The sequence below is a fragment of the Bubalus kerabau genome, chromosome 1, assembly GCF_029407905.1.
Source record: "Bubalus kerabau isolate K-KA32 ecotype Philippines breed swamp buffalo chromosome 1, PCC_UOA_SB_1v2, whole genome shotgun sequence".
In the NCBI taxonomy this organism is placed as follows: Eukaryota; Metazoa; Chordata; class Mammalia; order Artiodactyla; family Bovidae; genus Bubalus; species Bubalus kerabau.
Genome location: NC_073624.1, coordinates 33,568,172 through 33,592,820, shown reverse-complemented (window position 1 = coordinate 33,592,820; position 24,649 = coordinate 33,568,172). Strand labels below are relative to the sequence as shown.

General features: G+C 39.3%; 1 protein-coding gene across 8 annotated transcripts in view; it reads left to right on the top strand.

Annotated features, from left to right (window-relative positions):
• ABCC9 (ATP binding cassette subfamily C member 9) overlaps window positions 1-24,649 on the top strand; it is a 161,269-nt gene that overhangs the window by 42,100 nt on the left and 94,520 nt on the right. For all 8 annotated transcript variants that reach the window (XR_008711663.1, XR_008711639.1, XR_008711662.1 and 5 more), the window contains 4 exons: window positions 9,130-9,238; window positions 14,932-15,039; window positions 22,699-22,771; window positions 23,914-24,019. Coding sequence is in view for 4 of the 8 variants with exons in the window: in XM_055571680.1 (XP_055427655.1) it covers window positions 9,130-9,238; window positions 14,932-15,039; window positions 22,699-22,771; window positions 23,914-24,019 (396 nt within the window). In the remaining 4 variants the exon portion in view is untranslated. The remainder of the gene's footprint in view (window positions 1-9,129; window positions 9,239-14,931; window positions 15,040-22,698; window positions 22,772-23,913; window positions 24,020-24,649) is intronic.

Genomic DNA, 24,649 nt, shown 5'->3' with positions numbered 1-24,649 from the left:
AAGGACAGAAATGGTATGGATGTAACAGAAGCAGAAGATATTAAGAAGAGCTGGCAAGAATACACAGAACTATACAAAAAAGATCTTCACAACTCAGATAAACACGATGGTATGATCACTCACCTAGAGCCAGACATCTGGAATGCAAAGTCAAGTGGGCCTTAGGAAGCACCACTACAAACAAAGCAAGTGGAGGTGATGGAATTCCAGTTGAGCTATTTCAAATCCTAAAAGATGATGCTGTGAAAGTGCTGCACTCAATATGCCAGCACATTTGGAAAACTCAGCAGTGGCCACAGGACTAGAAAAGGTCAGTTTTCATTCCAATCCCAAAGAAAGGCAATGCCAAAGAATGCTCAAACTACTGCACAATTGCACTTATCTCACACACTAGCAAAGTAATGCTCAAAATTCTCCAAGTCAGGCTTCAAAAGTATGTGAATCATGAACTTCCAGATGTTCAAGCTGGTTTTAGAAAAGGCAGAGGAGCCAGGGATCAAAATGCCAACATCCATTGGATCATGGAAAAAGCAAGAGAGTTCCAGAAAAGCATCTATTTCTGCTTTATTGACTATGCCAAAGCCTTTGACTGTGTGGATCACAATAAACTGTGGAAAATTCTGAAAGAGATGGGAATACCAGACCACCTGACCTGCCCTTGAGAAATCTGTATGCAGGTTGGGAAGCAGTTAGAACTGGACACGAAACAACAGACTGGTTCCAAATAGGGAAAGGAGTACGTCACGGCTGTATATTGTCACCCTGCTTATTTAACTTATATGCAGAGTACATCATGAGAAATGCTGGGCTGGAGGAAGCACATGCTGGAATCAAGATTGCTGGGAGAAATATCAATAACCTCAGATACACAGATGACACCACCCCTATGGCAGAATGCAAAGAGCTAAAGAGCCTCTTGATGAAAGTGAAAGAGGAGAGTGAAAAAGTTGGTTTAAAGCTCAACATCCAGGAAACTAAGATCATGGAATCTGGTCCCATCACTTCATGGCAAATGTATGGGAAAACAGTGGAAACAGTGACAGACTTTATTTTTGGGGCTCCAAAATCACTGGAGATGGTGACTGCACCCATGAAATTAAAAGACGCTTGCTCCTTGAAAGAAAAGTTATGACCAACCTAGACAGCATATTAGAAAGCAGAGACATTACTGTGCCAACAATGGTCTGTCTAGTCAAGGCTATGGTTTTTCCAGTAGTCATGTATGGATGTGAGAGTTGCACTATAAAGAAAGCTGAGCACTGAAGAATTGATGCTTTTGAACTCTGGTGTTGGAGAAGTAAGTCCCTTGGACTGCAAGGAGATCCAACCAGTCCATTGTAAAGGAAATCAGTCCTGAATATTCATTGGAAGGACTGATGCTGAAGCTGAAACTCCAATACTTTGGCCACCTCATGTGAAGAACTGACTCATTGGAAAAGATCTGGATGCTGGGAAAGATTGAAGAAAGGAGAAAGGGATGACAGAGGATGAGATGGTTGGATGGCATCACCGACTTGATTGACATGAATTTGAGTAAACTCCAGGAGTTGGTATTGGGCAAGGAGGCCTGGTGTTCTGCAGTCCATGGGGTCGCAAAGAGTTGGACATGACTGAGTGTCTGAACTGAACTATACATCTGCTTGGATGCAGCTATGCTCACCACTATACTGCCACACCTTATCTTATTATAAATCAAATTGTGATTGGTTATGCTGATTCATATCATGATCATTACAATCCTATTCTGTAAGATATGTCATTAGGAACAGACTCTGGGGCTGTTCAGCATTTAAAGCTCAGGCCCTCTGGACTCATCTGCCCTCATTTTCTTTACTCATTGTTCTGCCTCCTGAAACATTCATACGGATCACTGACTGATTTCTGTAGCACCACTTCCAAATTAGGCAGTGCCCTGGAAGAGAAGCCACTTCAAACAATAAAACTGATAAATGGCCAGAGTCTGCTATTTTGGTTCTTATTTTCATTTTCTCCATTTAATAGTTGCCCCTCTCATTGCTGCCTTCTTAATCGAATTTGACTTTGTGCTACAAGTGGAGATAGAAAACAGTTGATAACTAATAATAGATCACTCCTCTGAAATCAGGAGGTTACCAAGCAGTGAAAGGACTTTAACTATGTTGCTATGAAAAAAAAAAACCTAATTAATCTAGGGGTGTGTGTTTCCCCAAGTCCACAGTATATAATCCTGCTGTAGTGCATCCTACTGAAACTGAGAGTGGATCATAATCCCTGTATACACTGCACTGCATTGCACTCTCTCTTCTGTATGTTCCAGGGAACAGGCATTTGCCAGTTTGATAAAGACCAGCCCGTTTTCAGGGCTCAGCTCCAGATTTCCCAAGCCATAGGCCAAATGAAATCAGCTTATAAAAGCTTGCTTCTCTAAAGTGAATTTCAGTGGTTGATTTGTGGGTCCTAGGGAAATGACCAGTCAACAGAAGAGGCCAGTGCTTTTTCCCACTGTATGCTGGTTCTTGGAACCTAAATGAGCATTTTTCCCAGTGTGGACTGGGCTCGGCATTTTCCTCTGCGCCTGGGATCCCATGACCAGTCTTGAATGCCAGTTGGCCCACAGCGAGTTGAAGCAGCCTGTTTATAATTGGAGACTTTGGTTAGCTGATTTTGAAACTGCTTCTCAGGACTGGAGAAGTCCAAGTTATTTGCTACATTCAGATGCATTCTGAAATTTGGTGGGTTAGAATGGGGTGCACCATATACCCCGACATGTGCTACATGTGCATGGAAGAGACATCTGAACTTCTCTGCTATAGGGAAATTCTGTGCCATGGGAAATGTGTTGCCTTGAGAAAATTCTATGCTTTCTTTTAAAAATGTTTAGCTTGTTAGATTCAATTGCTTGTGGTGCTCAGTGGGTGGGACCTTATACATACATAATAAAATGGAAGAAAGAGGCAATTAAAGATTCAGGTTATCACTTCTTAACTCCAGCATTTTACATCATTTGAGTTCTTCCGACCTTTTACGATGATATGTTCCAGTCTGCATTTGCAAAACAGAAGGAAAGAAGTGAAGAAAAAGTAGGAAAGTCACTAATTTCTTAAATATTAAAATACTTGAATAAGAGTGGTCTTTTTCTGGACGCTTGCCTTTCTTGTCCTCTTTAGTTTCTTTGTAAGAAAATAGTTAATGTAAATTGCTTTTCTGGAGGAAAATGTCAGTTGCTATGTTGTATCCTTTATAAATAATTTGAGTTTAGGTTTCTGGTATTTGAAGTATAATGCAGTATCTATGTCCAAAGATGTCATTTGCCAAGGAAAAAATGTGTAAAACGAATCCCTTGCTTTGTTGGAAGATAATTTTGTGTCCTTTCTCTCATGGACCTCCCAGAGGAAAGTATATTTGGCTAGTCTACTGTGATTACCTTCAATCAAATAAATTGTTACTGATATTTATCATAGAGCCTGCTCACAGGTTGACCCGGTCTGCATTTACAAAACTTTCATGGTTCCGACAAGAAAAACATGTAACTGCCAGTAAAAAAAATCAGTTATTCCCCCAAAACATAGTACCTGTCCGAGATACTCATATATATGTATATGCTCAGTCATGTCTGACTCTGTGACCTCACAGACTGTGTAGTCCACCATCCTCTGTCCATGGGATTTCCCAGACAAGAATACTGGAGTGGGTTGCCATTTTCTCCTCCAGGGAATTGAACCCACATCTCTTGAGTCTCTTGCATTGGCAGGTGGATTCTTTACCAGGAGTGCCACCTGGGAAGCCCCAAGGTACTCAAACTGTATCTAACCACACAAATTTGAAAAGTGAAAAAATACCATGGGTAACATAAATTTAAATACTGGGACTTCCCTGGTGGTCCAGTGGTTAAGAATTCACCTTCCAATGTAACGGTTGGAAATTAAATCTGTGGTTGAAGAGCTAAGATCCCACATGCCAAGTGGCCAAAAAACCAGAGCATCAACAACAGAAGCAATATTGTAGCAAATTCAATAAAGACTTTAGAAATGATTCATATCAAAAAATTCTTTTTAAAACCTTAAATACTTTTATGAATTACCTAGTCAAATAAGAAATTAGTAAAACGCTGAACAATAAAGGTGATGGAGGCAGGATAGGAAATTGGTCGGGATCAAATTTACCTGCTTGCAATACCTGCATAGCAACTGTTCAACCGCAAGCTCTGTTACTGTTCAACTACAGGCATGTTATTTGGTGCCTCTGTGGGTCAGTTTCCTCGCTTATCAGATGAGCATCATAAGGCCTCCTGCTTATGGAAGTTGGGAGAATTAAATGAGATGATACATGAAAAATGTCCAGCACATTGCCTAAATATATTAAATATTGAACAAATCTCCATTTTACTAATGTGCCACTATTTTACTAAATTCCATTCCATGCTTCAGAGAAGTGTGTTTCTGTGGGTCCACATTCAATTATTAAGTGGTGTAGGTATCTTGCTAAACGCTGGGGATGGCAGCGATGAAAGATGGAGTGAGATCCACAGGAGTCCACAGTCTAGCTGGAGAAACTGGGCAGGGAAGCTAGTTATACCATGGTGCATAATGCTGTGATAGAGCACTACTCAGAATGCCATGGGCCATATCTAAGGCTCACTGAAGCTTATCGAGAAAGAAGGGAGACAGTCCAGTCAGTACTTTCTGGGGACTAAACTTAATTGCATGGAGTGGGAGAAAGGTTCTGATGTGGCAAGCAATAGCGGATAAAGCTGGAGAGTAAAATCCCAGTGAGCAGATAAAGGATGCCAATGATGCTGAAAAGTGCAGGGTGGCCATTTGTTATTTTAAGGCGAGGACTGTTTGAACAGATTTGCATTGTAAAAATACAACCCTGGCAGCATGGTGGCAGTTACTTCACCCTTGGTCAGGATTCATGCATTTTCCATAATTGTTTTGCCTCTGTGAGTTCTAAAAGGCCCTCATATGAACAGGAAATGCTTTTTGTATTACCTATTTATTCATTCAGCAGACATATTTGAGGAATTGCTATGTTATATTTTTGGCACTGGGCTAGATTCTGAAGATGAAGATCTTGTTTTAAAGACTTCACAGTCTAGTGGGAGAGATAGACAGTAACAAAACAAACAAAACAGCAGTTCAGGGGACCCTTAGCCAGAAAGCCTGGAATAATGGGGACAAGGGAGGGGAAATGGAGGGGGAGGTTCAGAAAAGTGCTAGTACTGGGTCCTCTGAGGTTCACTAATTGGAGATCCAAAGTGGGATCTTATGAAAAGGAAAGAAAGTCCTACCCATGCTCCAGTCACACTCTTTCACGACCCCATGGACTGTAGCCTGCCAGGTTCTTCTGTCCATGGGATTTCCCAGGCGAGAATACTGGAGTGGATTGTCATTTCCTTCTCCAGCAGAGCTTCCCAATCCAGAGATCCAACCCATGTCTCCTGCATTGGAGGCAGACTCTACCACTGAGCCACATGCGAAGACCTTCAGCCAGAATGGGGCTCGTTAATTTCATAAAAACTTCAGTAAGATTTGCATGTGTGCTAGAAATGGAAAATTGAGTCAACTGAGCTTACTTGAATGTCTGAATCATTGGTTTATACCTTCTTTGACTGATTCAACAAGCATTCATTGAGTAATGTGTGCCAGGGGCTACTGGACTTAGAGTTACAAAGACATATGAACCCGGCCGCATACTTTGTATACAGAGACATAGTGTGAGGTTGTTTAAAAGGTATTCCTTTGATTGATAAAGCTGTACTCCTTAAAATCCAATCTCTTCAAGACATTAGAACAGAATGACAAAGTCTACAAAAGTAAAGAAAGGAACGTCTTTTCCTAAGGCATTTCTATGCCATCTTTCAAGTCTGTGTGATCAGGCTTTGCTGTCAAAGACTTAAAGAGAGTGCAGAACCCCAAACTCTCTTTTTTTCTTCATTGTTTTTTTTTTTTTTTTTTGGTTCTGAAATTATTTTTAAAATATCAGTAATATATATACAACATACAATTTATCATTTAAACCACTTTAAGTGTACAGTTCAGTGGCTTTCAGTACTGTCATGTAAACATTACCACAGTCCATCTCCAGAACTTTTTCATTTTCTCAAAATGAAACTCTATAATCACTAAACAGTAACTCCCCTTGTGCCTCTCTTCCAAGGCCCTGGTGACCACCACTGACTTTCTGTCTCTATGAATCTGTATATTCTAGCTACCTCATAGAAGTGGAATTAAGTAATTTTTGTTTTTTTGTGTGTGTGCCTGGCTTATCTTATTTAGCATAATGTTTTCAAGGTTTATTATCCATGTTGTCATAATTCAAATATATTTGAGTCAGGAATCCAGAACCATGGAAAAAAAAGTATGGCAGATGCTCAAAAAATTAAACATAGAATTACCATATGATCTAGCAATTCCAGTTTTGGGTGTATACCCAAAAGAATTGAAAGCAGGGACTTGAATAGATGTCTGTACACTCATCTTCATAGCAGCAGTAATCACAATAGCCAAAAAGTGAAACAACCCAAATGTCCATCAACAGATGAATAAACTAAATACAGCATATACATACAATGGAATATTATTCAGTCAAAGCTTTCCTTAAACATTTCTTTTTAGTGAAATCTAAAAAATATTGGGTTGGCCAAAACATTAGTTCAGGTTTTTCCTCAAGATGTTCTGGAAAAGCCTGAACAAATGTTTTGGACAACCCAATACAATGAACTCGTGAATATAAAAAAAAAAGAGGTTCACAGATATATAGAGAACTAGTGGCTCTCTATAGTATTGTAATTACCACTGGGGAAAGGGAAGGAGGGAAGGGCTACAAAGGCATAGGGCATTAAGAGGTCCAAACTTTTATGCATAAAATAAGCTACAAAAGATATATTGTATAACACAGGTAATATAGCCAGTGTTTTGTAACTATAAATGGAGTATAACCTTTAAAAACTGTGAGCCACTTTACTGTACACCTATAACTTATATAATATTGTATCAATTAAACTTCAATTAAAAATTATTTCTCATATGAAATTAACATATACATACTACTACTGATATATATAAAATAGATAACCAATAAGGACCTACTGTATAGCACAGGGAACTATACATAATATTTTGTAATAAACTACAAGGGAAAAGAATCTAAAAAGTATGCGTGTATATATATATATATATATATATATATATATTCAGATATATATATCTCGATTCCTGTGCTGTACACCTGACACTGACATGATATTATAAATCAACTATTGTTGTTGTTGTTGTTTAGTTGCTAAGTTGTGTCCAACTCTGCAATCCCATGGACTGTAGCCTGCCAGGCTCCTCTGTTCGGGGATTTCCCAGGCAAGAATACGGGAGTGGGTTGCTGCTTCCTTCTTCAGGGGATCTTCCTGACCCAGGGATCAAATCCAGGTCTCCCACATTGCAGACGGATTCTTTACTGTCTGAGCCACCAGGGAAGCCCAAGAATACTGGAGTGGGTAGCCTATCTCTTCTCCAGGGGATCTTCCCAAACCAGGAATTGAACTAAGGTCTCCTGTATTGCAAGCAGATTCTTTACCAGCTGAGTTACCAGGGAAGCCCCTACTTCAGTTAAAAAAAAAAAAATTTTTTTTAATGATTTGTTTTCTGTAAATGAAATTTAGAAGTTTAATAGATAGACTGCCCCAGTGGGTTTTATTTACCTTCATGTTTCAGAAGAAAGTAAGCAGTTTCTATGGAATACGAGGCTATAGGGCTTAAAGTTCATGGGCAACAAACTGAATTAAATTTACTTTTCTTCTCTTTTTTATTATCTGTCTTTTTAAATTTTGTATTATATTATCTTTTTAAATTTTGTATTGTCTCTTGTGTCTCCTGCATTGCAGGCAGATTCTCTATCATCTGAGCCACCAGGGCATCTCCCTTTATTAATAACCGCTGTACAGCAAAGTAATTCAGTTATACATACAGATACTTTTCTTCATTTTATTAGTCTGTCACAAAAACAAACTACTGAGACCTACCTGGGGGCACTTGACTACCAGCTCAAATGAAAAATAAAAAAGAAATCTTTCGTTTGAAGTATATATTTCCTAGTTTCCTACCAATGGCAGTTTTTCCTCTATAGGTGATGCAGTTTTTCCTCTATAGGCAGTTTTTCCTCTATAGGTGATGCTGCCTGTACCAAGCCAGTTTGTCTACTATTAGCATCCTAGTGTGTTGAAAGGAGCATTTCTCGTCTTTCAAGTTCACTGACTTTTCTTTAGTATATCATTTTATTGATGGAAGGGTGTTTTCAAGTTATGTTATTGTTTTCTTTGATTCTTTCTTTTTACTCTGATGCTGTGTTGCAGGTTTGAGAAATTTAGGGTGGGTGGGGTCGGTGGGGCAAGGGGTCTTGTGTCCAGCCTTTGGAGAACACAGGAAAGGATGTTTGTGAACTCCTCTTCTAGAGCAGGGCTTCTTAAACTGTATCATGCTTATGAAGCATCTCTGGAGCCAATTAAAATACAAATTTTGCTTCAGGAGGTCTTGGGGGATGGGGGGCTGAGATTCTCTGTTTTGAGGAAGCTCCCAGATGATGTTGATACCACTGATCTTGGCCGACATTTTGAGGAGAGGACCCTCTCTATGCAGGTTGTTGGAATATGGGCAACATATAAATAATGCTTATGCAAGGTTGTATAGTGGGTGAGGACCCTTGATCTCTGTGTTATATGCTACATGCTTTTACTTACTTCTCTGTACCTTTTTTCCCCCTCACTTTTAAAATTAGAATAATGATACTTCCTTTGTTAGTAGTAGTATTATTTTTAACCACCTTGTTTCAAGTTCCTCTGCAATTCTGTTGTCTTGAACAAGAAATACAGTTGCAAAAAAAAAAAAAAAAAAAACAGTGCAAGAGTGATTTGGTTGAATTTAGGTTCTCATTTTTCTAAGATTCTTCCATTTTAAGCACTGAAAGGCTCAAGTCCCACGAGGCCATCAGTCCCTGGCATTCCCTAGCTGAATTCCCAGTTGGTCTTGAAAAATGATTCTTAGAGCTGACTTGCTTACCATGGAAATGGTTGGGGGAAAAGTTTGTTTACTTAGGTAGAACTTCTTTGGTGGTGGTTTTATTTTTAACCCTTATCCTGTGCTTGTTTGCCTTTTGTAGTGTTCAGAAGCTGAATGAATTTCTCCTGAGTGACGAGATTGGTGAGGACAGCTGGCGAACTGGTGAAGGGTCTCTTCCATTTGAATCCTGTAAGAAGCACACTGGAGTCGTAAGTGTTTTGCTTGTTACGGGAGCTGTGAATAAGGGACCATCCAGAGGATGGATAATTTAAAATGCGTGCAATTAGAAGAAATTGTCAGCTTTACTTGTAACCTATGTGAAGAAAAGGGGCTTCCCAGGTGGCGCTGTGGTAAAGAACCCACCCGCCAATGCAGGAGACTTGAGACGTGGGTGCAGTCCCAGGATTGGGAAGATTCCCTGGAGGAGGGCATGGCAACCCACTCCGGTATTCTTGCCTGGGTAATCCCATGGACAGAAGAGCCTGGTGGGCTACAGTCCGGGGGGTGGCAAAGAGTCAGACATGACTGAGTGAGCACACACGTGAAGAAAAATTACTACCTGCTTCTGCAACAAACTTATAGGTTTAGAATCAATAAAGAAATGTATAAGGCTTATCTTTATAAATTATCAAAAGGTTATCCCAAGAAGGACAGCTCATGTTTAATTCAAAAGGAAACAGAGAGGTTGTCTACCCCAAGCTTTATATAAAAATAATACAAAATAAAACTCATGTATCATATTCTTATAATACCTTTAATTGTATTATACTTTTTAGTTTAAAACTTGCTTTTTGATGCATTATGTCTTTTGATTCATTTAATATATTACATTACATTACCTGTATTATTTTCTAGATGAATAGTTTTATTTGCATGTTGTTTTAGAGTCATAAGATTGGTGAGTGACAGAGTCAGAATTGGGTCTTCCCTGGTGGCTCAGTGGTAAAGAATCCACCTGCAAGGCAGGAGATGTGGGTTCGATCCCTGGGTCAGGCTGATCCCCCGGAGAAGGAATGGCAACCCACTCTGATATTCTTGCCTAGGAAATTCCATGCGCAGAGGAGCCTGGTGTGCTACAGTCCATGGAGTTGCAAAAGAGTTGGACATGACTTAGTGACTAAACAACAATAGTCAGAATTAAAACCCAAGTCTTGTGACTCCTGAACCCGTTTGTTCATCCATTTCAGAAATATTTACTCATATCTCTGTAAAGCCTGGAAACAGTTGATATTATTTTTCATATTTTACATGAAATGTTACAAGTATTATATATTAGCTTGTGTTTCCAGACTTAGAAACTGCCCTATGCATTGTGTCAAGACCTGTCGATGTAGCTCTGAGCAAGGCAGGCAGGATCTTTCTTGTCTCAGAGTTTGCTTTCTTGAGGCAGGAGTCAGATGATAAAAAGTAAAAAGATGAGATCATTTCCCTGTTGGAAGAAAATTAAAGAAGGTGTTAGAGAGCAACTGGTGTCCTCAGAGCAGGGTAGTCATTCTCCAGAAGGTCCCTCTGAAGAGCTGTCATTGGAGCTGAAACCTGTCGGTACCTCTTCTGCAGAGGCCTAGAAAGGGGCCAGATGATTTCTCGGCAGCAGCTGCTTGTGACAGTGAAGTGGGAATTAATTTGGTGTGTTCAAAGAGCAGAGGGGCACTATGACTGATGCCTGGTAAGGAAGAGAGAGATAAAATGAACTAGGAGCAAGGATTAAGTGCTAAAAGTTGCTTTGGTTGTGTCCGACTCCCTGCAACCCTATGGATTGTAACCTGCCAGGCTCCTCTGTCCATGGGATTCTCCAGGCGAGAATACCGGAGGGGGTTGCCATTTCCTCCTCCAGGGAATCTTCCCAATCCAAGGACCGAACCTGCATCTCTTACATCTCCTGCATTGGCAGGTGGGTAAAGAACAAGGATTGCAGGTCCTTTAAACCAGGGAGAGAGTTTGGATTCTATTGACAAGCAATAGGAAACCGTTGGAGGGTTTAAAGTAGGGACGCATGTAATTTTGTTTATATGCTTAAAGGATCACTATAACTACTGAGGGGAGAGTGGTCACTAGGGACAAGAGTAGAACAGATGGACCAGTAAAGAGGTCATTATAATGGCATAGCAAGAAATGGGGATGGTTAGAATTTGTTTTGGTTGCAGTGGACCTTGTGAGAAGTTATCCAATTCAGCATACATTTTTTTGGGTGGAGCTGATGGAGGCTTGCTGATGGATTAAATGGAGATGAGGAAGGAGAAAGAAGACTCAAGGATGAATCCTAGGTGATTGGCTTGACTACTGAGTAGATGGCAGAGTCAATAACTGAAATAGGGAAGCTGAGAAATGAGTAGGTTGCTGTTGAGATGGAATCAAGAGGTATATTTTGCACATGATAATTTTGAGATATTTATTGGCATCCAAGAAGAGAAGTCACCCTTGGAGGTGTAAATTTAAGAGCCATTGATCATCAGATAATACTTAAAATAATGGGACTAGATTATACCACTTTCTTGAAAGCTGTGTCTGAACAATTCCAAAGAAAGTCTTTAAAATTAATATGTCTATTTCATAAGAGTAATGTAGAAAAGAGTTTGTCTAAAATTAGTTGCAAGTTAATAATTATTCATTTACTATTAGAGAATATGTGAATATATCTACCATTTGGGTAACGAAACAAAAATGGACATGCAGTCTCCTGACAGGAAGGAGTTGAGGCTTGGAGAGCCTTCATAGGAAGTCATTCTGCATTAAATTTTCTTCACAGTGTGTTTAAAACTGCTAAAAATACTTAAGACAAGCACTGGGCTGTCTTAGACTTGTTGATTTCTTCTGCTTTCCTGAAGTTATTTTTTTACTCTCTGTTGAGCTATTTTGTTAAGCAGGTGTGATTTTTTTTTTTTTTGTCTGAGAAGGAACTACCATTCATGCTTGTAGATACTGGAGTGACAAAGTCTGAGATGCTTGTGTGCTCTTGTGTGGACACAGACACCGAGATGGGAACACGTCATAGAGCGTCTACACTTTGAAGCAAGAGGAAACTCAGGCAGTTGATGAGAACCAACCTTGTCACCTTTTGGGTGATAGGTTCCCAAAGAAATTATTAGATCATCTTCCAGAGACGTGGGGATGAGTGGAGGGAGATGACCTCAGCAGAAGGGACAGAGGAGGTCAAGTGTGCAGAGTGAGGGGATTCTGAAGAGTCTTTTGCATGAGAGGAGGGATGCATGAAAAGTTAAACTGAGTGAAGGTTGGATGGAAAAAAGAATCCCCTTTAGATGCCGCCAATATCTTTGGGGTTATTGAAACCAGACTGGACTTCTGATGTCTTTTGGGGCCATTCATCAACTGCCGATGCGCCAAACCACAAATGACAAACTTTTAGAAATGGAGAGAAAAAAAGCTATGTGTTTGAAAAGAACACGAATGGAAACTCCTTCTTGAGAGTGCTTAAGAAGCTATGTATTCTGTAAAAGCTTAGAGCTAAGTGGTTTTGGCTGCGGAAGCTCCATGGAGAATTAGTGACTTTCTAGTGCCAGAGCCTCTTCAAATTACATCTGTGAGATTCGGACTCAAATCTCTGTCAACACATCTCCTCCTCCCACCCCTCTCCTTAGGTTTGCGAAGAACATGAAGTCATCCCTTTGGACCTCTGGGGGTGATACTACTATAGAAGTTAAGACTCTAGAAGACAGCAAATATATGTACAGATGTAGACAGGTCTTGTGTGGGGAAAATACTCAGCTGAAAGGATAGTTAGTGACTCTCTGCCCCATCCCCTGTGAGGTTATCTAGGAGGACTCTGAGAAGAAAAACAAAACTAAAAATGTCGTGAACATTCTCTTTTTTTCTCTCTTTCTTTTTCAAGTTTAAAATGCATTCAACAGTTTCTGTGTGACAGAACCGTTGCTAGTTCTTCTCCGTGGCTTTTTAATCTGCATATTGATTGGCATGTAGCCTAGCATTTGTTACTTAATTAGTTTGATTATGGTCTGAGCCGCCAGTGAAGCCCTAAAGTGAAAGTGTTAATCACACAGTTGTGTCCAACTCTTTGCAACCCTGTGGACTGTAGCCCTCCAGGCTCCTCTGTCCATAGTATTCTCCAGGCAAGAATACTGGAGTGAGTAGCCATCCCCTTCTCCAGGGGATCTTCTCGACCCAGAGATTGAACCCAGGTCTCCTACATTGCAGTCAGATTCTTTACCATCTGAGCTACCAGGGTAATGCGGTTGATACACTAATGGATGTAAACTGGACAGCATTATCTTGTTGGGATTAAATTGCTGATTATTTGAGGTCATGCATGATTCTCATAATAGAACTCGACAGATTTATCAAAAAAGCTAAACCTAATGTTCCAAAGCCAAAAAATCAGTTTTTCAATTATAGAATCTTTTGTTTTTGTTTTCTCTTAGGTTATTTGATAGTTTTGAAGTGTATTTATCTTTGGTAGTCTCCGTAAGTACTACAGATAGTTATTTATGTTAAAATAGTTGCTTACAAGATTTCTGGGACAAATTTTGAGCTTATATAATTTATGACTTAGAGGTTAACAGAGCTGAATTTCCTACCTTTCTTCAACCATTTGTCTCTATCTGTGTGAAATTAAATTCAAAATGAGAGAATAACAGAAGCTTCTAGTCATGACCTAATTCAAGTTTAAGTATAGGAAGATTGTCTAGCCTTAGCTGACATCCTCCATATTATGGATGCTTTAGTACTTTGGCTCAGAACAATAATGCTGTAATATTTGAGAAAGACTAGATCATTCTATAGTGCTTATAGATCTCCTTATGAAATAATATGGGCTTCCCAGGTGGTGCAGTGGTAAAGAATCTGCCTGCCAGTGCAAGGGCGTGTAGCTCTGAGGTAGAGTGCATACTTCACATGTACAAGGCCCTGAGTTCATCCCCCAGCTCCTCCATCTGTGTCTTTCGGGCTTCCCTGGTGGCTCATATGGTAAAGAATCAGGAATGCGGGAGACCTGGTTTCAATCCCTGGGTTGGAAAGATACCCTGGAGAAGGGCATGGCAACCCACTCCAGTATTCTTGCCTGGAGAATCCCCATGGACGGAGGAGCCTGATGGGCTACAGTCCATGGGGTCCCAAAGAGTCAGTCATGACTGAGCAACTAAGCATAGCACAACCAGTGCAAGAGATGCAAGTGACGTGGGTGCAATCCTTGGATCAGGAAGGTCCCCTGGGGGAGGAAATGGCAACCCACTCCAGTATTCTTGCCTGGAAAATCCAATGGACAGAGAAGCCTGGTGGGTAACAGTCCATGGGGTTGCAAAGAGTCGAACATGACTGAGTGACTGAGCACACATGAAATAATATACATGTTTGAGCAAAGAAATCCTAGATCGTTATGCTTTTCCTCATCCCACCATGGATCTTCGGGTGACATGTAGTCTCGTCTGATTTATGTGAGTGTATCAGACTCAAAATCCTCGTAATTCAGAGGGTGACCAAAAATGTACTGTTGGAACACTTACAAGCCTGATGGCCTAACAAGTAGACTCTAGTTTAACCTAAGTTAGCCTGCTTGTCTTTTGCCATGACACACACTTTTTTTAATCGCCTGGGTCTATTCATCCAGAAAAGTAGAGAAAGACTAGCCAGAGCCTAGTTTGGTGCTCAGCATTTTAACTTCCATCATTTACGAATATCACATCTTCATATTTTCATTTTTCTTTAAAAAGTTTGTGAATTAGGTTTAAAATGAGTGTATAACACTTTTTGATTATTGTTTGCTTTGCGGGGGAGTGGAGGGATGCCATAGAAATAATTAAAATATGACAATTCACTTTACTTCTTTTTCTTAGACTGTAAATGCAGCAGCAACCTTGTGAGTTAATGTTCAGTAAAACCTCAGTTTTTTTCATAGCACTTCAACTTGTGTTCTTTTCCGTTTGGAATGCAGCAGCCAAAAACTATAAACAGGAAGCAGCCTGGAAGATATCACCTGGACAACTACGAGCAATCAACACGACGTCTGCGTCCCATGGAGACGGAGGATATTGCAATAAAGGTTATTTTATTTCCTGGATTTTTATATGAATAGAAACATTGGTGTTACCATTTTTTTTTATTTTATTTTTTAAACTTTACATAATTGTATTAGTTTTGCCAAATATCAAAATGAATCCGCCACAGGTATACATGTGTTCCCCATCCTGAACCCTCCTCCCTCCTCCCTCCCCATTCCATCCCTCTGGGTCGTCCCCGTGCACCAGCCCCAAGCATCCAGTATCGTGCATCGAACCTGGACTGGCAACTCGTTTCATACATGATATTTTATGGTGAAGTTCTGCCAAGTGTCCCATGTCGTGTCTTTAAAGTCTCTCTAGAGTGGTCACTCATCCTCATAACATTTTCAGAAAATATTCTGCTGAGTTTATGATTCTCAATGCTGCCTAACCTCCCAACCACAGCTTTGCTCCAGGAGTATGTTTAGATAACTGGAAGATGAATCTTTCTTCTGAATCTGTGGTATACAGGATACACCTAGTATCCAGTGTATTTCCTCTCATACTCTTACTTCATCTACTCTATGTTAATTTCTATAAATTAATTTATAAAGAATGCTGATACTATAGGTCCAGGTTTAAGGAAGTAGATTACATAGCAATTATTTTCAACCAGGCTTAGACCAGAGCTGTATCTGTCCACCCAGCTTCCCAATATGGCCTTTGACTCATTTCAAACTCAGACTTTCAAAAAAGTTTTATTTTATCGAGATATAGTTAATTTAGGCTTCCCAGGTGGCTCTAGTGGTAAAGAATTCGCCTACCAATTCAGGAGACTTAAAGAGATGTGGGTTCAATCCCTGGGTTGGGAAGATCCCCTAGAAGAGGGCATGGCAACCGACTCCAGTATTCTTGCCTGGAGAAGCCCATGGACAGAGAAACCTGGCAGGCTACAGTCCATAGGGTCACACAGAGTGGGACACGACTGAAGCAATTTAGCATGCATGCACAGCCATGGTAGATTTATAAAGTTGTATTGATTTTTGCTGTACAGCAAAATGATTCAGTTTTCCCAAACACACACATATATACACATTCTTTTTCACATTCTTTTCCATTATAGTTTGTTACAGAATATTGAATACAGTTCCCTGTGCTATATAGCTCTATATTGCCCAGCACAGGTAGAGTGAGAGATGCTCAGGGAGGTGTACAGTTAAGCCAAGAGCCACATAGAATTCTTCTCTCTCTCCTCATTGCCTGATGCCGTACCTGTCCCACAATAGGCACTTAACAATTGGAGTAAATGTGTTATTGGATGGAATAAGCTAGTGCTGGCTTTCACTTTGTCATTAATTAGATGTGAATTTTGGGCAAAGTGCTTGTCTAAGCCATGGTTTGCCCCGTTGAGGTGGGGATGCCATACCTACCTCAAGTATGATTACTTTGAGGATAAAATATATCACCTGTGAATTTCAAAGAGCTGTAGTGATTCCTAACCTTGGCTGTATGTTAGAATCACCTAGAAGTCTTTATATATGTAAAACCTGGGCATCATTTTTTGAAAACAGCTCTAGTAGTTCCCTAGACAATTATAATTTACCAATAGGATTTGAACTAAACTATGAAAAAGTAAGTAATGAGAGACTAGAAAGGATCCTCTATGCTGCCAATTCACAAATATGCCCAGAAAACAAGTTATATTAGTAACTAAAAAATCAGTTTTTTAATTGGCATTTTCTATGCAATATTGTGGGAACCTAAAATATACATATTTTTCCATGTGCCTTATTCAATTTATTTTTGTTCTGAATGGGAAAAAAGGAGGCTATCATGATTTTTTTCCTGCAGAATTAACCCTCCAAGCACCAACTCCCCACCTCCAAAAAAGCCAAAAAAAAAAAACCCTGCATATCAATGGCCTAGAGTCCCCTGAGTGGGCACGATAATTTCAACCTTGAATTCATTGTTTATTCATGGTGGAAATAGCCAATTGGTAATTAACTCATTTGTCCTTTTGAATCTTTTTTGTTGCAAAATACAGAAGTAAATATAACATATATGTACTGTTAAGTGAAAAAGTAAATGTTTGTGCAACTATCACCAAGTAAAGAATATCACCAACTTCCTCCAAAGACCCTCCAACACACCTTTAACGTCACTGTCTTTATTCCTTAAAATATAATTACCACTTTGACTTTTATGGTCATCATTTCCTTGAACATTTTGCTATGTATGCCTCCAGTATTCTTGGGCTTCCCTGGTGGCTCTGACAGTAAAGAATCCGCCTGCAATGCTGGAGACCTGGGTTCTATCCCTGAATTGGGAAGATCCCCTGGAGGAAGGCATGGCAACCCACTCAAGTATTCATGCCTGGAGAATCCCCATGGACAGAGGAGCCTGGCGGGCTACAGTCCATGTGGTCAAAAAGAGCCAGACAAGACTGAGCGACTAATCAGAGCACAAGCATAGCTCATGCCTCCCTAAAGACGTACTTCAGCTTTCTTTCAAGTTTGAATATATGCATGTATATGTATGTGTTTTTCTTCTGCTGCTCAGCGTTATGTGGCTATAATTCATCCTTTTTACTGTGTGAAGCTGTAGTTCATTTATTCTCATCATTGTGTAGTGTTTCATTGTATGAATATCCCAGAACTTATTGATCCATTCTACTTTTGATGGGCTTTTGGTTAATTTTTATTTTGAAGCCATTGTGAAGAATTGCTGAGTCATGGGATCTGTACATCCTCAACTTGCCTTCATTATGGCCAACTTTTCTCCAAAGTGATTGTGCCAGTTTACACTTCCATTAACAGTGACTGAGAATTCCTGCTGGTCTCCATCTTCCCCAGTGCTTCCAATATTTTGCGAAAATGCATGTTTTGTATTGGGAGGAAGTGCTAATGTATCTTGCTGTGGTTTTTATATGCATTTTTCTGATTTCTAATGAGGTTGAGCACCTTTGCCAATGTATATATAGGCCATTTGTGTTTGGAGCTCCTTTTGTGAATTGCCAGGTTATTTGTTCCTCTTTTTTTAAAAATTTCCGAGTACTATTAATACTTCTTTGGCAGTTGTATATGTTGCAAAATTCTTTCCCCACTTTGCAACTTGGCTTTCCACTCTATGGTATTAGAAATTCTTAATTTTAATGTAGTCTAGTTTATAGAGCTTTTCCTTTATGACTAATGCTTTGCTTTTTGCCTCTTTTAAGAAAACTTTCTCTACCAAAAGTTATAAAGATGTTCTATATTGGTTCTTAAAAATCCTTGATGCTCTGCCTTTTCCTTGTATTACTTTAATTGATTTAGAATTGAGTTTTGTGTTGGTAAGAAGTCAGGTTGAGATTTAGCAGGGAAATCAGTAATAAATAATTTTAGCCATAAGTTTAGCAGTAGTAAACTTCCTGGTAGTAATTTTACTGTACTCAGTAGTAAGTCAGTAAGGTCAGACTTCATTTTTTATGTGATGTTGGGTTGTCCTGTATCAATGTATCATATATCAATGATACCATGTATCAATCTCTGTCCCCACTGACTTTTAGTACCGTTTTGTGAGTCTGGGTGAACTCCAGGAGTTGGTGATGGACAGGGAGGCCTGGCGTGCTGCGATTCATGGGGTCGCAAAGAGTCGGACACGACTGAGCGACTGAACTGAACTGAACTGTCACATACATTTCCTTGTTTATTTTTCTCTGATTTATTTGCCTGTTCAATATTCCACTGCTGTGATTATTACAGCTTTCTAATAAATATTGACTTTTTTTAGGACAAGTTCTTACACCTTATCTTTTTTCTTCTAAAATGTCTTAGCTATTCTTGGCCCTGTTGAGGGGAAAGAAGCTTAGATCCTCCAGAGCTTACATTTCTTTTTGTACTTCTCTTAATACTTTCACTAGACATTTCCTTACTCCTTGATTTAATTAGTTTTTTTTACAAACTATTTTATTCAGCATTGTGCTTCTTTTCAGTGGGAGAAAATGGAAATGGTGTATGTAAGGTCCCACCTTTAAATTTTTAAGCAATTATTTCATATTCAATACCCTGTAAATAAAACCATAAGAATATTGAAAGGAATATCAGAAAGAATATGCATATGAATATATGTAACTGAATGGTTTTGCTAATACACCAGAAACTAGCACAACATTGTAAATCAATTATACTTGAAAAAGAAAACAGTTATTTCAACTGAGGTGAAATTCACATAGCATTAAATTAACCATTTTCAAGTTAACAATTCAGTTGCATTTAGATTTACAGTGTTCTGCAACCATCCCCTCTATCTGGTTAGAAAATATTTTATCACCTCAAGAGGAAACCCCATACCTATTAATCAGTCATTCCCCACATCCCTCTCTCTTGTGCACCCACCAACCTCCAATCTACTTTCTGTCTCTGCAGATTTACCTATTCTCACTATTTCATATAAATGGAATCATAGAGTAGGTGACTTGGTGACTTTTTGTGTCGTGTTTGTTTCTGTCTTTACATTTTTTTTCTTTTTTTAAAATTTTGGCTATATATGAGCTCTTTGTTGTGGCGCCTGCACTTTTTCTAGTTATGATGAGCGGGCTTCTCTTGCAGCACACAGGTTTAGTTGCCCTGGGGTATGTGGGATCTTATTCCCCTACTTGGGATCAAACCCATGTCCCCTGCCTTGGAAGGTGGATTTGTAACCACTAGACCACCAGGGGAGTTCCTGCCTTTACATTTTAATTCATTCTTTCCCTTTATCCTGTTCCTCATCCCTGTATCCCTTCATCCCTCGTACAACTATGGTGCCAGCATAATGTGCTCCATCAGCTCAGTTCAGTTCAATTGCTCAGTCATGTCCAACTCTTTGCGACCCCATGAATCGCAGCACGCCAGGCCTCCCTGTCCATCACCAACTCCCGGAGTTCACTCAGACTCACATCCATCGAGTCAGTGATGCCATCCAGCCACCTCATCCTCTGTTGTCCCCTTCTCCTCCTGCCCCCAATCCCTCCCAACATCAGAGTCTTTTCCAATGAGTCAACTCTTCACATGAAATGGCCAAAGTACTGGAGTTTCAGCTTCAGCATCATTCCTTCCAAAGAAATCCCAGGGCTGATCTCCTTCAGAATGGACTGGTTGGATCTCCTTGCAGTCCAAGGGACTCTCAAGAGTCTTCTCCAACACCACAGTTCAAAAGCATCAATTCTTCGGCACTCAGCCTTCTTCATAGTCCAACTCTCACATCCATACCTGACCACAGGAAAAACCATAGCCTTGACTAGATGGACCTTTGTTGGCAAAGTAATGTCTCTGCTTTTGAATATGTTATCTAGGTTGGTCATAACTTTCCTTCCAAGGAGTAAGCATCTTTAAATTTCATGGCTGCAATCACCATCTGCAGTGATTTTGGAGCCCCAAAAAATAGTGTGACACTTTCTCCACTGTTTCCCCATCTGTTTGCCATGAAGTGATGGGACCAAATGCCATGATCTTCGTTTTCTGAATGGTGAGCTTTAAGCCAACTTTTTCACTCTCCTCTTTCACTTTCATCAAGAGGCTTTTTAGTTCCTCTTCACTTTCTGCCATAAGGGTGGAGTCATCTGCATATCTGAGGTTATTGATATTTCTCCTGGAAATCTTGATTCCAGCTTGTGCTTCTCCCTGCCCAGTGTTTCTCATGATGTGCTCTGCATATCAGTTAAATAAGCAGGGTGACAATATACAGCCTTGATGTACTCCTTTTCCTATTTGGAACCAGTCTGTTGTTCCATGTCCAGTTCTAACTGTTGCTTCCTGACCTGTACATAGGTTTCTCAAGAGGCAGGTCAGGTGGTCTGGTATTCCCATCTCTTGAAGAATTTCCCGCAGTTTATTGTGATCCACACAGTCAAAGGCTTTGGCATAGTCAATAAAGCAGAAATAGAAGATTTTCTGGAACTCTCTTGCTTTTTCAATGATCCAATGGATGTTGGCAATTTGATCTCTGGTTCCTTTGCCTTTTCTAAATCCAGCTTGAACATCTGGAAGTTCATGGTTCATGTATTGCTGAAGCTTGGCTTGGAGAATTTTGAGCATTACTTGACTAGCGTGTGAGATGAGTGTAATTGTGCGATAGTTTGAGCATTCTTTGGCATTGCCTTTCTTTGGGATTGGAATGAAAACTGACCTTTTCCAGTCCTGTGGCCACTGCTGAGTTTTCCAAATGTGCTGGCATATTGAGTGCAGCACTTCCTCAGCATCATCTTTCAGGATTTGAAATAGCTCAACTGGAATTCCATCACCTCCACTAGCTTTGTTCATAGTGATGTTTTCTAAGGCCCACTTCACTTCGCATTCCAGGATGTCTGGCTCTGGGTGAGTGATCACACCATCGTGATTATCTGGGTCATGAAGCTCTTTTTTGTACAGTTCTTCTGTGTATTCTTGCCATCTCTTCTTAATATCTTCTGCTTCTGTTAGGTCCATACCATTTCTGTCCTTTATCGAGCCCATCTTTGTATGAAATGTTCCCTTGGTATCTCTAATTTTCTTGAAGCGATCTCTAGTCTTTCCCATTCTGTTGTTTTCCTCTATTTCTTTGCATTGATCGCTGAGGAAGGCTTTCTTATCTCTTCTTGCTATTCTTTGGAACTCTGCATTCAGATGCTTATATCTTTCCTTTTCTCCTTTGCTTTTTGCTTCCCTTCTCTTCACAGCTATTTGTAAGGCCTCCCCAGACAGCCATTTTGCTTTTTTGCATTTCTTTTCCATGGGGATGGTCTTGATCCCTGTCTCCCAATGAATGTGAGAGTTGTACTATAAAGTTGAATGCCAAAGAATGGATTCTTTTGAACTGTGGTGTTGGAGAAGACTCTTGAGAGTCCCTTGGACTGCAAGGAGATCCAACCAATCAATCCTAAAGGAAATCAGTCCTGAATATTCATTGGAACGACTGATGCTGAAACTGAAACTCCAATTCTTTGGCCACCTGATGGGAAGAACTGACTCATTTGAAAAGACCCTGATGCTGGGAAAGATTGAAGGCGGGAGGAGAAGGGGACAACAGAGGGTGAGATGGTTCATGGCATCAGTGACTCAATGGACATGAGTTTGAGCTAGTTCCAGGAGCTGGTGATGGACAGGGAGGCTTGGTGTGCAGCAGTACATGGGGTCGCAAAGAGTCAGACACGACTGAGGGACTGAACTGAACTGAACCACCAAGTACTGTTGCTTCATTTTGTACTTTTTTCCTTCCTCCACTCTACTCTTTCAAGATCAATGAATAGCAGTAAGTCCACATAGTTCAGGAAATTCATTCATTACAAAGCCTTCATCCTTAGCTAACAAGTCATTTGTTGCAGTAATTTGTAGTTATTTCTCTTCTTGGCTTTACCTCACCAGGTTTCTGGCAATTGCAGCAGTGAGAGAATAATCCATGTCAGAGTTACACTGGATAATATTTGAGTGATTGCTTTTTAAATAATGTTCACATATAAACGATCCAGTTGTCGCACGCTTTCAGGGAAAATTATTGTAATTTCTAGCATTCTTCATAATATCACTGATTTAAAGATCTTCTCCCTTCCCTTCTTTTTTGTTTTTCATCTATGCCTCTAAATAGTTGTAACTCTATTACCACTGTGTGTTCTACTGTGTTGAAAGTCTTCCAGTGCTTTATAAAGAAAATTTATTTTAATTGGACTTATCCTGTGACACCACATATTTATGTAGTGTTATAATTAAATTTCTGTACTCATTTTCTAGGTCACAAATGGGTACTTTTCATGGGGCAGTGGTTTAGCAACCTTATCCAATATCGATATTCGAATTCCAACAGGTAAAAATCATTTATTACTAGTTTGTAACTGTTTTTTTTTTAAGGAACAAATTTCTTTTTGTGAATTCAGGGGGAAAATATTTGTCACCTTCAAAGCATTAGTTCTTTCATTTGAATAATTCATCATGAAATAATATAAAGCCACATTGTGAACTAGCATCAAGTTTATATCTGTTCATTATCATGACCGTGGTTTTCCAAGATAACTAAGCCTAACAAAAGGAAAGACTTCTTAAAGACAAACATTACTGATAGTTATCTGTTTGCACTGTGGAGCTCATGAATCCCTGTATCTCTGAGATAATGACTGGGAATTATAAGACCTGCCTATCACTACAGAGTGGGGACCTTGAACAAATTATTTACCATCCAAATGAACTGTTTTTACTTTATTTGCTGATTTGTGGCATTTAAATAATGGAGTAGTTGATTTCTAATTTTGTTGAAGAAAGATTTTAAAGAAATAGTGTTTGAGAAAATAGTTTTCTATCCCCAAAGAAAACTGATGAAATTTTCAGATATTTAAGACTCAAATACCCTATAGTTTTTACTAAAGTGTTTGGATAATTGAATATAAATATTTTTTGACTTGGCCTCATGGTCAATAACTTGGAATTTTTCTGTTAAACATGCAAATCAAAATAAGAACTGATTAAAGTGATTAATTATCTGTTTTAGTCAAAATTACCTTTTTCTCCAGAATGAATTGAATAATAAAGATAATACTAATCTAGGTGACTTAAGCAAGTATTTCACTGCTGCTTTTACTAGAGTCAGTTATTCTCATAATTTAAAAATAATACATCAAGGGACTTCCCTGGTGGTCCAGTGGCTAAGACCTCAAGGGCTGAGTTTGATCCTTGGTCAGGGAACTAAATCCCCCATACCACAGCTAAGACCCGGAACAGCCAAATAAATAAGTATTTTTAAAAATAGCATATCAAGACCTATAGATTTTAATTTTCCTTCCCTTTTCCAGAAACCTTATGTATCAGGAAAAGAAGCTGTTTAGAATACTATTTCTGGGGACCAAAAGTGGGCCATAGATTGTGAAACATCAGCCTTTTCTAAATGTGCTTTGGTTTTATTTTATAAGTGAATTCCTTCTCATCCTGTTATTATCCTTTATTTCTTTTCTCTAGGTCAGTTAACCATGATTGTGGGCCAAGTGGGATGTGGGAAGTCCTCTCTTCTCCTTGCCATCCTCGGAGAGATGCAGACCTTGGAAGGAAAAGTTCACTGGAGCAAGTATGTGTATTTTTAATCAGTTTCTGTTGGTGTCACGCATCCGATGATCTCCCAAGGGAAGGAATGAGAACAGTAGATTCCCATGTTCGAGGTCTGAGGGCCCCTTGGAAATAAGCACAGCTTTAAAAAAACAAATTAGTGGGAACTTTAAATGGTATAAATTTAAAAAGATAAAACAATTCATAATAGAGGTTTATATTATGTATAAACTAATATATTGCTTTTAGCAAGATAGGGATTGTAAAGGTAAATTTTGAAAGTTAAATGGACAACACAGATAAATAAAGTTTAAAAACTTATCCTATAATCAAAGAAAATTTGCGTTATTTATAAAGTTTAAATGCACACAGAGCCTTAGTGGTCCAGTGTTCAGAGAAGAAATATCAAATAATCTTTCTGAAACTCTTCCTAAGAGACTGAGAAATCATTCATTTCTCTTCACATCCAACTTAAACTAGAGACTTAAAGTGTCTAGTTAGGGATGTGGCTATGTCAGGCTAGTGTGTTGTGCATCCACAAAGACATTGTGCATCTTCTGAATGTTTGAATGGTTGTTTTGGGTTCTTAAAAAAACATTGTAGTAATAAGGTGACTCAGGAACATACTAGTATATAATTGTGTAATAATGAA